The sequence below is a fragment of the Curcuma longa genome, chromosome 15, assembly GCF_044706935.1.
Source record: "Curcuma longa cultivar G26 ecotype Majalengka, Jawa Barat chromosome 15, ITB_CL_G26_1.1, whole genome shotgun sequence".
Taxonomy (NCBI): domain Eukaryota; kingdom Viridiplantae; phylum Streptophyta; class Magnoliopsida; order Zingiberales; family Zingiberaceae; genus Curcuma; species Curcuma longa.
This window is the reverse complement of record NC_133875.1, coordinates 9516658-9534559: the sequence shown is the minus strand read 5'-3', so window position 1 is coordinate 9534559 and position 17902 is coordinate 9516658. Positions and strand designations below refer to the sequence as shown.

At 39.5% G+C, this 17902-nt stretch overlaps 1 protein-coding gene across 1 annotated transcript; it reads right to left on the bottom strand.

The window, feature by feature from the left end:
* Nucleotides 1-16823: 16823 nt before the first annotated feature.
* On the bottom strand, nucleotides 16824-17426 carry LOC141845958 (putative mitochondrial protein AtMg00860). The gene has a single exon (XM_074733945.1). The coding sequence runs from the start codon at nucleotides 17424-17426 to the stop codon at nucleotides 16824-16826; it is 603 nt and encodes a 200-aa protein (XP_074590046.1).
* Nucleotides 17427-17902: the final 476 nt, after the last annotated feature.

The following is a 17902-nucleotide window of genomic DNA, read 5'->3' as shown; positions in this document are numbered from 1 at the left end:
ATGTAATATAGTAAAATGAATGCCAATTAACATTGAAAATATATATAAAAATCACACACATCAATTAACTCAAGATTTAAATTTTATTTATTCTTAAGCAAAATCTATAGTTAAAATTCATGTATGTGAATGAAATATTATCATCCTTAGGGAATTCATCTAATTTTATCTAGTAGTTTTATTAATGAACAAAGACATACGAATTATCTCACTATGGCCTAATCTGAAAGTTCTTTATGCAATGTGCAATGTGATTTGACTCTAAAACATCAATTACCAATCTAAGTTATTTTGTCATTCCATTGTGTTCCTATAATCTCCAATGCAAGACACACTTACTTGCCACATGCAAGACTTGTCCTTCCTAATGTTTTGCATTGTCCATATAAAGTCTCAAAGAAGCACTCGATATTGAGGGAAGCTAATAGTTATTTCCTTAGTAACCTCGAGATCTCAAAGGGGTACTTAGTTAGTATTTTTCTAATAATCACTGCGTCTCAAAAGGGTACTTTATTGCTTCTACTTATTGTCAATATATATTTTTTTTCATATTTTTCAAAACTATTTTTTTCTTTTTATATGAGTTCTTCGACTTGAGTGTTTCTCCAATAATCAAAATGTAGTAGGGGTCCTTTAAGAAACTAAGGTGTAGGTCTAGGAACCAAGAAAGCGATAGAGGGGAGGGGATGAGTATCACGCTTTTTGAAATCTTTCTTTTCTTTTAGAAATAAAACAACAAGAGTTGCCACAGAAATATAAAACAAGAGAACTCAAGTGGTTACTTGGTACATTTTTGAACGATTGCTATTCTAAGACCTACGATCCCTTAGAACATTTTTGCATAGGAAATTCATTAAAATTCTCCATTCGAAAAACTTTTGTTAAGGAGAGAAACATTTACAATACTTAGGGGATAATAATTGTAGGATTGATGGGGTGCACTAGAGGGGGGTGAATTAGTAAAATAGTAGGGACTCACAGATTTTACTTGGTTCCTAATCCCCCAGAGTTAGTACGTCTAAGACTTATATACGGGAGGTGCCCGTCCACTAGTGGTTTCCTTTTCGAACCTTGTTCAGAGGCAGAGAAATCCATCTTACAGTCCAATCAATAATATAAATTAAGTACAGAAAGTAAGATAGAAAGAAGATTAAACCAAACACATGATTGCCGATCCGAAAGTCCTGAGCGTCGCGCACTCCTCCTGGAACTTCCCTGGTTGCACGAGCCTGGTCCCATTCACATTCAGCAACACCATTAGAGGAAGAGAATGGCGTAGAGAAGTTGTGTTATTGTGGTGCATGTTCAGCCTTCTCATATAGCCCCTTCTGGGCGCTTGGAAGCCTTATCCGGGCGCCTGGATAAGATATAATCTGATCCGATCTTCTCGATCTTATCTGTGCTGATTCTTTTGGATCGGGGCGCCTGGAAGAGATAGGGGTGCCTGGATCATCCAGGCGCCTGAAAATCTTTAGGTTGCTTGGATCCAGTCAACTCTAGTTTGACCTGAGTTGACTCCGGGCTTGGTTCGGCTGTCTCTGTTTACTCCACTTATGCTTTCTCCATCTTGCTTCCAGCTTCTGGTTGTTGTAAGACAAGCATACAAATACACAAGCAATCTAAGTCTTACCATGTAAGTCTAACTTCAAATTTTTAATGAAATCCTGGGTTAGATTGACACCTACTGTTCCCACATTGGGAACACACTCTTACCCACTCCACTCAGGAGAATTTACTTGCCAACTAAGTTCTCCATGTTGGTGCAAGGTGCACTAGGTCTGGCCCTAGAGTTTCGATGTTTGACAATACACTTAGGTCTAATCAGTTTGACCAAGGGTTGATCCAAATAGGACCTGATGTTTAGATGTGAGTGAAGTCTAGTCAGGCCAGTTTGACCAGATGACTAGCGAGAAGTCCTAGTCAGTTAGACTAGGCAGTGGAAGTCCTGATCTGGAAGATTGGGCAAGAAAGTCCTGGTGAGTGAAACTAGTCAAGGAAAGTCTTAATTGTAGGCTAGGCAAAGGAAAGTCCTAACTGTAGGCTAGGCAAAGGCAAGTCCTGATTTGGAGGATCAGACAGAAATTTTAGCAAGGTCAAGTGCACAAGGTGTGCACCAGGTGTAAGTCCAGGCATTGTCAAGAGGGCCGAGAAGTATGGCAAAAATCTAAGCGAATAGGGTCAGGAGGACCGGAGGCTTGGTGGAAGTCTAGGCAGTTAGGAGGACCGGTAGCCTAGTAGCAAATCCTAGAGGCCGAAAACCATGGCTAAGTGGGAAGTCCAACAAGTTTGGAGGACTTGTTGGCAAAACTTTTCTTGAGTGAAGTGGGTAAGGGTGCGTTCCTAGTGTGAGAACAGTAGGTGTCAGACTAACCCAGGATTTCGGTAGAGATCCGTGTTAGTTGTAGCTCTAAAGCCAATTATGTGATGATTGACTAGGGACCTTTTGTATCATATTAATTATTAATAAAGGCAAGCTTTTGTTAGTTATTATACTTACTTTATATTTATGTCAAATAACTAAGTATAATAATGTCCTTGGGTAGCTAGATCTAATCTATATCATATTAATTGTTTGAATCGATAGTGAGATGATATAGAGAACACTACTCTTAATCATTCCTAGTCAAGCGTTAATATTCAGGGACGATGTTAATGCGTTGAGACTAGCATGTAGGTTAATTGGATGACTTGATCTCACAAGTCATGGAAATAAGATATCGAGTTGACACATGAGTATACATTAGAGAATGTATACTGAATTGACCCGCTATGAGAAAGTTTCATAGATCGTTATATGAGTATCATAAACTTTCTCATGTGACTATTGGTATGAATAGTCCTTAGACTTGAAGTCATTACGGTTCCCTACATAAGGAGTTATGTACTTTGGTATCGTCAAACGTCACCCGTAATAGGGTGGATCATAAATGCGATCACTGGGTATGTAATGAATTATGCGGAGGGATGTGAGTGATGTAGATGAGATCTATCCCTCCCATATAACGGGAGTGATATCTTACGACCTCTTGATAGAGTAGGACCATGAAATGCATGACCATGCTCAAATGATTCAATATGAGATATTGAGCTCATTTGCTTGAGTGAGTCTACTTGGGGATCAAGAAATATAAAGATTGATAATAGGATGACACGATCTATGCCTCATTGATTAGTCTAGATATCGAGGATAGAAGGATATAGTCATACATTATCATAGTCATGGAGGTTATGTCGGATCTTGACATTCTTGTCACTTGGGTAGCAATGATGCATGCTAGATGCCGCTCATTGCTTATATTTCTAAAATGAGTTTTAGAAACATTGCCAACGTTACAAGAACCTGTTGGGTCACACACAAATAACACTCTATTTGGAGATGAGTTTATTTTAGTTTGACTAAAAGAACAATTAAGCTTATTGGATGACCTAGACTTGAGTTAGACTCAAGTTGGTTGAATTTGAGTTAGACTCAAATTAAACAAAGATGAATTTTAATTCATCATGCATAATTAATGTAGATTAATCATGCAATAAAGAAGAGAAAGTTACATGCATGGAAGTTGAATTTGAGGTAGACTCAAATTGAATTAAATTGGATTTAATTCATCATGCATGATTAATGTGAATTAATCATGCAATGAAAAGGAGGAGGTCACATGCATGAGAGTTATCATGCTTGATTAATAGGATTAATTATGCATTGATAAGGAATACCAAAAGCCTAAAAACCCTTGGTATTCATGGCATGAGTATAAAAGAGTTTTCTTTTGCAAAACTCTTGAGTTGTTCATTTTTGCCCTTCTTCCCTCACTTGGCCGAAACTCTTCTTCCCTTCCTTGGCCGAAATTCACAAAGGTTGCTAGCACAACCACCTTTCTCCAAAAGTGAGTGTTAGTGTGGATACACATAGAGGCATGAACACTTGAACGTGCTAGAGATCCGACGACCTTTGAACGAGCGGGATAAGCGAAGAGCACGCATCAAAGGTGAAATCTATTAGATAGATATTTTTGAAGTTTTTAACTTGTACGAATCTTTTGCTTGGATCACTCGAGGGATCTTAATTTCCGCTGCGACTTTTATTTTTATTGTATAGGATTCCCAACAATTCAAAGTTAGACCTACAGAGTAAGGTTTAGGTTGTTTGTTTGTATGCTTGTTTTACATAAACCAGGAGCTGGAAGCAAGATGGAGAAAGCATAAGGGAAGCAAACAAAGGCAGTTGAACCAAGCCCGCGGTTAACTCAGGTCAAACCTGAGTCAATTGGATCCAGGTGACTTTATCCGTAATCTAGTTGACCGGATGTTCTAGGCAATCGGATGGTTGAATCTAGGCGACTTGGGTTCGGATAAACGTCGCGGAAGTCGAAGCTCATCCAAATCCTCCACGTCAGCACAGAGTTGATCGAATAGAGGAATCTAGTCGACTAGAAGCGTCGAGTCAGCTGCGAAGATAATGGATCGGCGGTCTGTGTGGAGTTATCTGGAAAGGGAATCCAGGCAACTGGAAGAGGCTATAAAAGGAGGTGAACGTGAACAACAAGAGAACACAACTACAAGCCATCCTTTTCAACTAGTAGTGCTGTTGAATGAAAACGGGACCAACCTCTAACAACCGGAGAAGATCTAGGAGGAGTGCGCGGTGCTCAGAACTTCCAGATCAACTTCAATTATTTGGTTACATTCCTTAAGTCTTATTGTTTCAATTTATTGTTATTATATTTGGACTGTAAGACGGATTTCTTCGCCTTTGAATGAACATTCAAAAAGGAGACCACTAGTGGACGGACACCTCTTATACATATGCCTTGGATGTACTAACCCTGGGGGGTTAGGAACTAAGTAAATCCGCGAGTCCCCTGCATATGTTTCTAATATCCGTTGCTTAGTATTTTTGATAGAACGAACGAACGAAAATGTGACAACCGCGCTATTCACCCCCCTCTAGCGCGCATCCATGGTCTTACACTCCAAACTTGTTGGACTTCCGCTTAGCCTCAATCCTTGGCCCCCAGGATTTGCTGCTAGACAACTGGTTCACCTGACCTGCTTAGACTTTCACCCAACATCTGATCCACCTGACCTGCTTGGATTTTTCGCTATGCATCTGGTCCACCTGACTTGCCTGGACTTTCACCTGGTGCTTTCCTTTACCTAGACTCCATACTAGGACTTTCCTTTGCCTAGACTCCACACTAGGACTTTCATTGCCTAGTCTCAACTAGGACTTTTCCTTGCTTGGTCTAACCGACTATGACTTCTTACTAGTCTTTTGGTCAAATTGACCTGACTAGACTTCACTCATATCTAAATATTATATCTTGTTTGGATCAACCCTTGATTTAACTGACCATACCTAGGTGTATTGTCAAACATCGAAACTCTAGGATCAGACCTAGTGCTCCTTGCACCAACAATAGGATCTATCATGTATGCTATAATATGTACTAGGACTGACGTATCATTTGCTCTGAGTGTCACAAGTAAATATCAGTCAGATCCAGGAATGAATCACTGGACGGTTGTCAAGATAATACTTATGTACTTACGAAGAACTAAGAATTTATTCTTGGTATATAGAGACGGTGATATGGTTACACATGGGTATACTGATGCCAGCTTCTAGACAGACAAGGATGATTACAAGTCACAGTCTAGATACATATTCACCTTAAATGGTGGTGCAATAAGTTGGAAGAGTTTCAAACAAAATACTATTATCGATTCTACCACAGAGGTAGAATACATTGCAGCTTGTGAAGCAACAAAGGAAGCAGTTTGGATCAGAAAGTTCATCACAGAACTTAGAGTGGTTCTAACTATTGTTGAAACATTACCTGTTTACTGTGACAACAATGGAATAATTACACAAGCAAAGGAACCCAGGTCTCATCATGGATCCAAACATGTCCTACGGCGTTACCATTTGATCAAAGAAATTATTAGTAGAAGATAAATTCAAGTCGAGAAGATTCTCAACAAAAGAAACTTAGCAGATCCTTTAACAAAACCTCTACCTTAAAGTAAATTTGAGGAACACATAGAGGCGTATGGTATTAGATATCAAGGAGAATGACTTTAGGCCAAGTGGGAGTCTATTATGTTTGAGAGGTGTCCTAAGACAATCGCCTTATGGTTGTATTATTAATTGTTTAATAATAAATAAAATTTACTATTTAAGTGCATAATTTTTTACGTTTGATTGGATTTTAAACTTAATTACTGAATGTCTGCAATATGATTTATAGCATGAGAGAATTTGTGATTGGTGATGATCACAACTTGTGAGTGTCTCTACATGTGCAATTATGAATGTATTGAAATTTTCCCTAGTCGATGAATTGACGATTACGAACGTCATCAATTCTGTTAGGACTAGCATGTTTAAACTCTTTGGTTTGACAAGCAGCTGATCTCACTAGCTGAATACATTGGATGTTGAGAGTTAAATGTGGATGCTAGTTAAAGGTAATCAGTTTATTGGAGTGACTTGCCTTGAGACTTCATATGATTTTTATGCACATGTCAATGAAGATCTCAATGCAGCTTAAGTGGGAGTTTCCTTGGACTTGCGGTATTCAAGTCACCTTGGTCATGGAGGTTTATACTTTGACATCTTAAGCAAACATCTTCGATGAAGTGTGGACTAGGGATGATTGGGTATAAGTCGAAGTGCTCGAAGGTATTTGAATAGCCCACAGAGGATTCACCGCTCTTTGTAAAGAGAGAGACGTATACGCTACTGTCGTTTGTTGGGATTGTTACTGAAAGTCTTTGGCCAAAGCAACACATGTCAAGAGTATGACACTCTTAGACACATCTACATGTTACTTAAATCCCTAGGAAAAGAAAGGAGCTTGGACTAGGTGTGACATAATCAGCCTAGTAGGGACTGACACAGAAAGATCATGTCCTGAACCAAGCGAGTATAAGATAGTAAAAGCAACGAGACACATTTATTAAAACTGCTGAAAGGTTTAGAAATTATTCTGAAATCAATCGTTCACTTTCTGATTAATTGGTGATCATAATGTACTACTAGGTTTCACTCATGATCGTTCCACAATTAATAGTTAATTATGGACAACCAATATAATTGAAAACTATTGGATCGCATGAACAAGAAGTTTTCTAAAGGACTTAAAATGAGTTTAATAATTAGATTCTTAAATTAAGAGAATGTTGGTTTGGTTGGACCAAACAACAAGAAAAATTGATTTGGTTTAGATCAAAGAAAGATTCGTTGTTGAACCAAATGATTCGATGTTGAACTAAATTGAATCAACTTGGTTTGGTTTATAATGGAAACTATTTTGGTAAAATAAAAGGGATGACAAGATTTATCTTGAGAAGATGAATCAAATAAAACTTATTTGGGTCAAATTGGAAGTCGTTTAGTCATTGAACCAAGCAAACCAAACACGAACCGATCTACAACAGTAGCCAGACCCAAACTCGGTTCAGAACCGAACCCAATTCAGTGTTTAGCTTGCTTTTCCTTTTCTCCCGGCCTGGCCTAGACGAGCGTGCGATTCTCGATAGCGATTTCTTCTCGCGCGGCGCCCGCGTCTAGCGGAATGGGCAGACGACGCCACCGCTGTTTTGACTTCCTCGCCGTCTTCTTCGTACTAGTCACGAATATAAGAAGAGAGGGGAGTAGAGGGAATCGAACAAGCGAAAAAGGAAAAGAAACCCTACTTTGCTAAACCCTCCCCTTTCCCTCTGTTCATCACCACCGCCGTGACCACAGGGCTCGTACGCCTTCTGCTGATTGCCAGAGGAGCTGTCTATGGAAGAAGGGATCGATAACAGGTAGTTTTTCCTTTCCCCTCTTCTCTTGTTAAACTCGAGCTCCACCGCCGTTGTCGCTACTCTATTCCCATCGCCGCTGCTGCTGGAACGTGGTTCCACCATCGACAGGCTAGGGTTTCTGTGAGGGTCGAGGTGCTGCCACTTTGGAGTCCTCAATCTTCCCACTGCTGTTGCCAAATCGTTCGTCGGAGAAGCTTTCGAGGAATTCTTCATCGGATGAGGAAGTTACAATTTTTCGAGATCACAGGTAGTTCCTACGGTTTTTGCTGTGTTTCTATAGCGTTTCTATTTATCAAAAATTCTTCATCGGATCAGAATTTTGATTCTCGATGATAGAAAGAAAGCCCCCAAAAAGATAGCAATGTGTGTTGTTGCATGTTTCCGATATTAGGATTTTCTCTCGTATCGACCGTTACTGCTCGTCAGCTAATACCGAAGATTGTAACGCAACTTGAGGCTTTAGAAGCTATCCTGAAGACCACTTCGCGTGGATCACCAGTAGAGGCGGGACTCCGACAAGGACCATGTGATTGATGTCCTTCTCGCTTAGTGTCATACGCCAGGTATGCGTACAATAATTAATTCTGCAAAAATTTTAAATTCCTGCTATATCTTGTACTTACTATTTCCTGTCTATGCATACATGTGTTGTAAAAATTTGAACAATTATTGTTGTTTTATTTCTACTGTGCACATTTTTGAAATGTGGAAACACGCGCATTTCACCAAGATGATCCTAACAAGTACATCCAAGGCCTATGTACGGGAGGCATCCGCCCGCTAGTGGTCTCCTTTTCAAACCTTGTTCAGAGGCGGAGAAATTCATCTTATAGTCCAATCAAGAATATACATTAAATACAATGTAAGAATTGAGAGGAGTAAACCAAACACGTGTAGTAGCTGATCCGGAAGTCCGGAGCACCGCGCACTTCTCCTGGAACTTCCTCGGTTGCACGAGCTTGACCCCGTTCATATTCAGCAGCACCAAAGGATAGTGCACGTTCAGCCTCCTTATAAAGAGTCTTCCATGCGCTTGGATCCTTTTTCGGGTGCCTGGATAAGATTCAATCAGATATCTTCGGACTCTATCTGGGCTGATTCTTGTGGATCCGGGCGCTTGGAATAGATAGGGGCACCTGGAAATCATTAGGGTGCCTGAAAATCATTAGGGCACTTGGAAATCAGTAGGGTGCCTAGATCCAATCAACTCAAGTTTGACCTGAGTTGACCCTGAGCTTGATTCATCTGCTTCTATGTGGTCCTCTTATGCTTCCTTCGTCTTGCTTCTAGCTCCTGGTTCCTATAAAATAAACATACAAACACGTAAGCAACCTAAGCCTACCTGTAGTCTGTCTGACCTACTAGACTTACCTAAGTCTTACCCTACAAGTATAACCTACTGGCTTACTAATGAGCGTAGGTCATATATGATTTTTTAACCTTGCTTAGCGCTCATCTACTTGTAATTCATTGCATATGATCTACTTTATCGCACCTTATGCATTTATTATCACTTGTTTCTACTCTTTTACTCAGAGATATGCTCTTTGTATATTTTGATTGACAGGATGTGATTTAAAGCTAAAATGATGCAAATTGATGGTGGAACAAGAAGTGGTGAAAAGAGTCCCGCATTGGCCGTGCTCGCTGTCACGGACGAGTTTCTTACGTAACAAACACGAAGAAATAGAGAAGAAGCAACAAAGCAAAACACGGCCGTGCCTCTCATTCCTAGAGCTCAAACACGGCCGTGCCTCATATTCCCAGGGCTCAGACACGGCCGTGCCTCATATTCCCAGGGCTCAGACACGACCGTGTCTCTCCTACAGGTCGAAGACAACAAGGGGCCATGTCTACTAGGCACGACCGTGCCCACTTCCAGAGCAGGACCTCATTCGGGCCGTGCCTACAAGGCACGACCGTGCCCCCTACCAAAGCCATCCAGGGTTAGGGTAGTGCCTCCTAGGCATGGCCGTGCCCCAATTTCCAGTCTGATCCAGCTTGGGGTTGTGCCTACAAGGCACGACCGTGCTTCATTTCCAGAGAAGAGCCAGGTCAAGGCCGTGCCTATCAGGCATGACCGTGCCTGTTTTCTCGAAGCTAGCCTACTCCAGGCCGTGCCTATTTTCCCGAAGCGAGCTTGCTCCAGCCTATGCCTATCAGACACGGTCGTGTGACGAAAAGTACCGGGCGTGTCTCCCATTTGGACAATTTTACAGACTTAAAGTAAAACAGATACAACTTTCAGCTCCAATTGAGCCACAGGCCGTGCCACCTACCAAAATGTAGATTACTTCAAGATCTACAACTTTGATTCAGAGTGTATAAAACGATGACTTCTCTAGGCCATGCTAAATGGCACGGCCGTGCTTCCTGACCACGACCACACTGGGTGCTCTACCCAAAGTGTAGACCAAACTTTGAACAATCATAACTTTTGGCTCAAATGGAGTTTTGGGTTGGTCCATCCACCAAATTGAAGATAATTTGATGCTCTACAACTTTGGTTCAGGGTCTAATTAAAGAAAATTAGGTTTATTGGGTGAAAAACTTATTGAGGCAGAGCCTAGTAAACTAGAGAAAATTTGAGCAGTTTTGAGAGAGTATAAAAGGGGGAAACAAACCCAATCTTAGGTTATCTTGGGACATTCTCCAACCCTAGGGTCTTGGCTTGGGGGCGGCGCCTCCCCTCTCTAGGGGAGGGCCTAAAATGCTTCATCCTCTGCCAATCTACCTTCTTTGACCCTTCTCCACTGATCCATCCTACACCGGAGCAAGAAGAACTTCAAAGGGTGTCCGAGCTTTAAGATAAGTCCTTCTCATTCATGTGGATGATGCTTTATTTCTTGCACTCTTGTTGTAAACTTCTTGTAATTAATGTAATGATGATGATGTAAAAACTAGTTCATGTTATTTTTCCCTATTCTATGAAGTGTTTACACTTGTTTCTTGTATTGTGTGCCTTGAATGTATTTGACGAAATATTTGTGAGAGCACATGTGCATGATTAGGAGGGGTAGATTACCGTGTAGGGGGATCTTAGGATCATATGACCGGGGTGTCTTGTGACAGAAGGTGAACCTTTAACCTATTGATGACTAGGAAGGGGTCTCTTAATTGGATGCTTGGTGACAGAGAGTAGTATACTAGTAGTATTGCTGGAGTACTCGGTGACAGCGGGAGAGCTATAGAACCAGGCTATCTAGGTATCATCCTGAACTAGTCATCGTAGCGTTAGAGTATCATGATTTAATTTTGACAAAGCCTGACAAGGTCAAGTTGGTATTTTGGTTAGAATCCCCACAAGGAGGTAAACATTGAGAGTAAGGGAACAAACATGAATTAGGGATGTCACATAGCATTGATGTGAGTCTGAAATCTTAGGCTTATCCATCTCATCCATAAACCCCAAGCCAATCTTTCTCTCTCTATCATACACACATAATCCTCAACCATTATGCTTCCTTTGGAGTCTATATAACTATCTCTGTGACCATTACTATAGCTAACACACAGTCCCTGTGGTTCAATATCTTTTATTACTTGACGACAACCATATACTTGCAATTCCTATCAAGTTTTTGACATCGTTGTCGGGGACTGTTGCTATTAGCTTTAGTGATTAGCAATTTTAGTTACTCTAGACTTTGAAAAATACAAAAAAAAATTCAAATATAGAAAACCCAAAATATTTTTCTTGAGGATTAAATGGATGCTTATGTAAAGCGGTTACTCCAAAAAGGAAATTCAAGATTAGTTGTGTCGTATACCAATGGCTATTGTGCGTGTTGTGGTGATGATTGGCATGTTATTAAAGCATGCCCAATTTTATATGATCCTGTTTACACAGTTGGTGGAGAAAAATATGGATGCATCCCTACATTTGAAGAATGGGCTAATTCACTAGTCTGGTGTGATAAATGTTTAAAAATAGGGCATGTAAGTGAAAATTACAGCAAGAACATTTTAAATTCTAAGCATGAACATGTAACCAACCAACATGATAATGATTATGACACTAATTCGTTAATGAAAGATGATAACTTGGGTGTGTCTACTAGTATGGTTGATAATCTTGGTGATGAATGGGAAGAATGAATATCATCACAATCCATTTTGTGTAAGGATTGTTTAAGACAAGTAAATTTTTATGAAAATTACACCAAGAAATTTTTTGATTCTAAACGTAGAAAAGTTGATAATCTTGCTGAGACTTATTTGAAAATTTACTCAACCCTGCTATTGATGATATGATGGATAATGATGTTGTAAGAGGATATGTAGGGACTTGAGTTAAGGTGAGAAGGTCCCAAGAATCATTTTCCTATATTCCACATTATGTTATAGTAAGAGTTATAGATATGGCAGGATTAGGAGACGTTGAAAGGGTTAGTGTAGGGACTTATGAATTAGAGGCCAAGCCCCAAGAATCACATCCCTTAGTTGATTCTTCACCCGCACCAAAATGCACCCTACCCTCAAATATGTTTGATGACTTGCTAAACTTTATGATTGGTAAAGATACTATTTCTTGTGATATATCTATGTTTACCAATCTATCTTTTCTCAAGCATATTTATGGTAGAAATTTTTTTGACTATGATTGACATACAAAACTTTCAAAGCTATTATATGGGATTACTAGATGTAACCATTTGTTTATGAGCATATTTAATGACAAGCTCAGTGCCCTCAACCGTAGGGTTCTGAAGTTTCTTATACCTCCACGGTCGATGTTTAAGTAATAAAAATAAAGGTCGAGTTTAGGACCTTAAACAAGCGCTTCTTGGGAGGCAACCCAAGTTTTCTTTTTGTTTCCATTTTATTTTCTTTTATGTTTTATTTTGTTTCCTAACCCATAAACCTTCTACTTACTTTTTCTTGCTATATTTTCTTTTGAAGATTTCATTGATGTGGAGAAGTGTGCCTACTTTAAGGAGAGGAAATAGACAACTAAAGGCCTTGAACATTTTCTGAGTTTCATTGGGTAATTTCTCTCCAAATAACATTTCTTCTCCATTAATATTTTTTGTTTCCATTGAGGTATAGAAAAATGTAAGTCTGGGGGATGTACATATTTTGGGTTCTTAGTTAGATTTTGTTATTTCTCTTTTTGTTTCTTCATGCATAATAAATTGTTTCAACTAGTAGCATCACCTATCATATCATTGATGGTTTGTCTTCTTGCAAAAATGTTAGTACGTTATTTTAGACTTCATTGATTTGATGCTTGGAGTTTGTCACGACCCAAGAGATAGCCGTCTGAAAATTTTCGACAGCATCTCTCCAGTATCCATGATAATTCCTTGAATACAAACATATACAAAGACCCACACGGCCTATCCATACTATAAAATATGGATTTATACAACTACACAAAAGTAAAATGACCCACACGGCCACTTACACATCCTACATATGCATAATAAAGAAATTCTAATTCTATACCACTACTATCGAATAAACTTGAAAAGTAACGAAAATCTGAAGTTGCGTATGCGGAAACATAACAAGTACAACTATGAAATCACGAATAAGAAACATGCTATAGTTTCAAAAACACCGATACGAAATCAGAAATCCGATAGTGCAGAAAGTAAACAATCTACACACATAGTACCATAAACATATTACAAATACATCCACACACATAGAGAAAATATCTTCAACTGTGAGATGGTATGTCTGGCAGGATCTCCTCAGCATCAACTGTAAACTCCTACCTAATATCTGGGAAGACAGAAAAATCCCAGAGTCCAAATAGTAAGTACAAAAATACTCAGTGGATAATAAGGAAGGACAGTGTAGGACAATTAGCAAGAGAACATATACATATCAGAAATCAACAAGTAATCAATAATATATTTCCAAGTTATAAAAAACTAACATAGATCTCATGTAATGCACCATATGAATGAGATGCCACACATAATGTAACAATCAAGAATCAACTAAGTATACAATCAAAATGCAGTATACATGTGGTCCAATACATATATATCATGCACATGGTGCACATATGCATAATGCAACTGCCTACACTCACTATAGCACTCATGTATATATATGAGTCTGAAGGTGTCCGACATCCAAATGGCTATAACTCCATCTCTATAATAAAGTAGTTTGGTGACCCAATCGGTAGGTAGCCATATATAGCTATGTACATCCTATGGCCGATATCTGTCCTCTAATACTCGTCCCTGAGTATCATCCATATACTCTCCGAGTACCACCCCTGGCCGGTGTCAAGGTTAGCACATCGACTGGCTGCGTACACTGCCATATAGCCGCCATCACTATGATGGAAATAGGGTATAATAACCACCTATATAGATATGCCACTAAAGGCCAACTACCATCACGATAGACCCACAACATTGGGATTTACAATCGTCATAATGTATCATGATGAGATGCTCAAATCACAGTAATCTGCATCTACCATGCTAATCAACATGCATAGGTATAAACCCTAATAATCACAAGTATCATAAGAAAAGAAACTATAATCTCTAACGATCATAGGTATCATAGGAACAGGAAATATAATCATAAAGATCAAAGAACTGATAAAACAGAATTGATAATCAAAGTCCAATGGTATCAAGGACAAGCATGGAAGAAACATGAGTAGCATCAAAAATATCCAAGTAACAGAAAGGAATAGAATCAAGGTATCTAACCACTAAACCTAGAAATGAATCATGCACTGGAAAGAATACATGCTGTATTGACCAAATACAGTAATTACCCACCTAATATATCACAATCAAACAATTGAATCCCTAGAAATATCCTTGTAAGTAATCTATCAATAATCAAGAACCTGCAAAAGAAATAAACAACATCCATTAATAAACATATAGATTTTAAAAATTTTAAGATCTATATATAACTCAAATCCAATTAGATCCATAATTCAATTAACTCATGTTAATTAGACACAAGTTAATTTCATTAACTCCAATCGAATTCAAACCAACCTAACTTATTTAACCTAACTAACCTAATTAACTAACTAACCTAATTACATAACTCTAATAGATAAATTCTAACCTAACCAAGAAATCCAACATTAAACAACCTAATCAGATCAAACCTAAATTATAATCTAATTCTCAAGTTAATACTAATTCTAAGAAACCAAACCAAGTTATAGAACATAACTAGTCCTAATTCTAATTTATCCAAATCATGATCAGATCCTAGTCGAAACTTCATCACAAACTAATCAAATATGACAACAACAATTCACCCAATTCAAAACCTAACAACTAATGAAAATCCTACAAAAATCATGATCAAGAAATAGCTTAACGGATTTAAACCTTACCTCTAAATGGATCAGCCCCTAGGTTTTCCTTGCCCTAAATCTTAGGTCCACTCGATCAAGCCGCCACCAATCTCAAGTTAGACCCTAGAACTCTGATTATGCTGCCCTAGAACACCTTGCTTTAACAGCCTTAGTTCTTGATCACAGTTGTTGCCAACACCCAATCGAGTAGATCCAAGCAACCAAGAGCATTCAACACCATTTCATCAGCAACATCCTGTGATAATAGCATTCGAAGGCAAGAAGAAGTAAGGAGCATACCCAATCTATCGGAAATCAGATTCGTTTCTAAACCTTACTAATCGAATGTAAGAAAAGGAATACACCTAAGTTGCCCTAGGATTCTTGCTCAACCCCAACCAATCTCGCCGCTGATCAGAAATCAGTTCCAACAAGTTGATCGACGAAGGACCAATCTAGGAAATCCAACAAAATCCCAAAGAAATCTCTATACTCACGGCTAGGTTTTGGTACTCACCATTCAATCTTCCCTTCAGCTTCGCCTCCCCGCTCCGCGTCGCCTCAATGAAGAACCACCGCATCCAAGAAGATCACCAAGAGGAAATAAACACTGATCAGGAGAGGAAGAAAGGAAGAGAGTCGGGTCTGTGAAGTGGGAAGAAGGATTGTAGTTTCGCGATTTGGGAAGAGAAGTTCGGCTTCGAGCGCAATTGGGATCGCGAATTTTAGGAAGGAGAGGAGAAAGGCCGATTGGGAGAGGAGGATCTTAACGGGTTTGGGTTTAGGGGATTAACGGGTTCAAGTTCCTTAATGGATTTTGGGTTTAACCCCAAATCCATTGACCATTATCCTATAACCCCTAAGCAATTTGAGCTGCTCTTGGGCTTAAGTTAATTGGTCTCTAATGGGTTGATTCATTTAGCTTAAAAATAGGGATTAAATGGGCTCATTTAATTAGCCTCTTAATTATGCTAAAGGGTTAGTTTTAATTAGGCTACCTTATTAATCTAATTTAAAATCCAAATCCTTATTTATCAAGCCTTGAATGACCAATTAACCCCTTAAACCTTGTTAACCAATTAGGGTTATTTATGAATAACCCCAAAATTTTCTCATATCTTACATTCTCCCCCACTAACAAAAATTTGATCCCCAAATTTACTTCCTTCATACTATAGTGTAGAAATACCATAGTAATATTCTCAAGCGTCTCAGATCCCGATATATCTGAGTACCACCCAGATGTATCGCAAACCTAGAATGGTGTGCCTCATGCAACAACTCATCCTTAACGAAATGCTGCTCTAGAATATAAGTCATCCTCGAAATTAAATTATCCCTTCTGTGTCACAAGAGAACTCTAACTGCTATCCGGAGTCCATCCTGCTGCGATAAACTAGAGATGCTGGTCGTTTAGCCTGTGACAATTTAATCTTCTCCACTATAGGTGACTGAGCAACCATCGAAACTAAAACACCATGCTGAGTCCGACTATGCTCTATCAGTCCCAACTCTGAAAATTGCCAGATCAGATCAGTAACGACTACCATCTGACTAGCCAGAATCCCACGTGACTTCCGACTAAGCACATCTGCGACCACATTAGCTTTCCCTGGATGATAGCTAATGGTACAGTCATAATCCTTCAAATACTCCATCCAGCATCTCTGTCTGAGGTTCAGTTCTTTCTGGGTGAACAGATACTTCAATCCTCTTATGATTTGTGAAGATCTCTTATGAAGGTAACTCCGTATAGGTAGTGTCGCCAAATCTTCAAAGCGAAGATAATAGCGGCAAGCTCCAAATCATGCACAAGATAGTTCTTCTCATGGTCTTTCAACTGACGAGAAGCATAAGCAACTACCCGATCATGTTGCATCAATACCGCACCTAGTCCTTGGAATGATGCATCGGTGTAAAGCGTGAATCCATCTTCGCCAAAAGGAATCACTAGAATCGGAGTGCTCACTAACCGCTGCTTAAGCTCCTGGAAGCTAGTCTCGCAAGCCTCTGACCAGACGAACTTTGCTCCCTTTTTAGTTAGATGAGTCAGCGGTGTAGCAAGATGCAAGAAACCCTCAACAAATCTCCGATAATATCCTGCTAAACCCAGAAAGCTACGGACCTCCTGAACTGTCTTCGGCTGCTCCCAACCAGTAACAACCTCTATCTTCTGAGGATCAATAGAAATCCCTCTGCTAGATACAACGTGTCCAAGAAATCCCACAGAAGATAACCAGAAAGCGCACTTGCTGAACTTTCTCATACAGCTGCTCACGACGTAATGTCTCGAGTACAATGTGGAGATGCTGCTCATGCTCTGCCTCTGATTGAGAATATATCAAAATATCATCGATAAAGACAATGATAAACCAATCCAGATACTCCAAGAAAATCGGTTCATCAGATCCATAAATACGACTGGAGCATTGGTGAGACCGAACGACATCACCAAAAACTCATAGTGTCCGTACCGAGTGCGAAAGGCTGTCTTCTGAACATCCTCATCTCGTACTCTGAGCTGATGATAGCCAGATCGCAGATCAATCTTAGAGTACACGCATGAACCCTTCAGCTGGTCAAACAAATCATCGATGTGGCAACGGATATTTGTTCTTGATTGTTACCGCATTCAGCTGACGGTAATCGATACACAATCTCATAGATCCGTCTTTTTTCTTCACAAATAGGACTGGGGCTCCCCATGGTGAAACACTCGGACAAATGAAACCCTAGTCCAATAATTCTTGTAGCTGGACTTTAAGTTCTTCTAGCTCTTTCGGTGTCATCCGA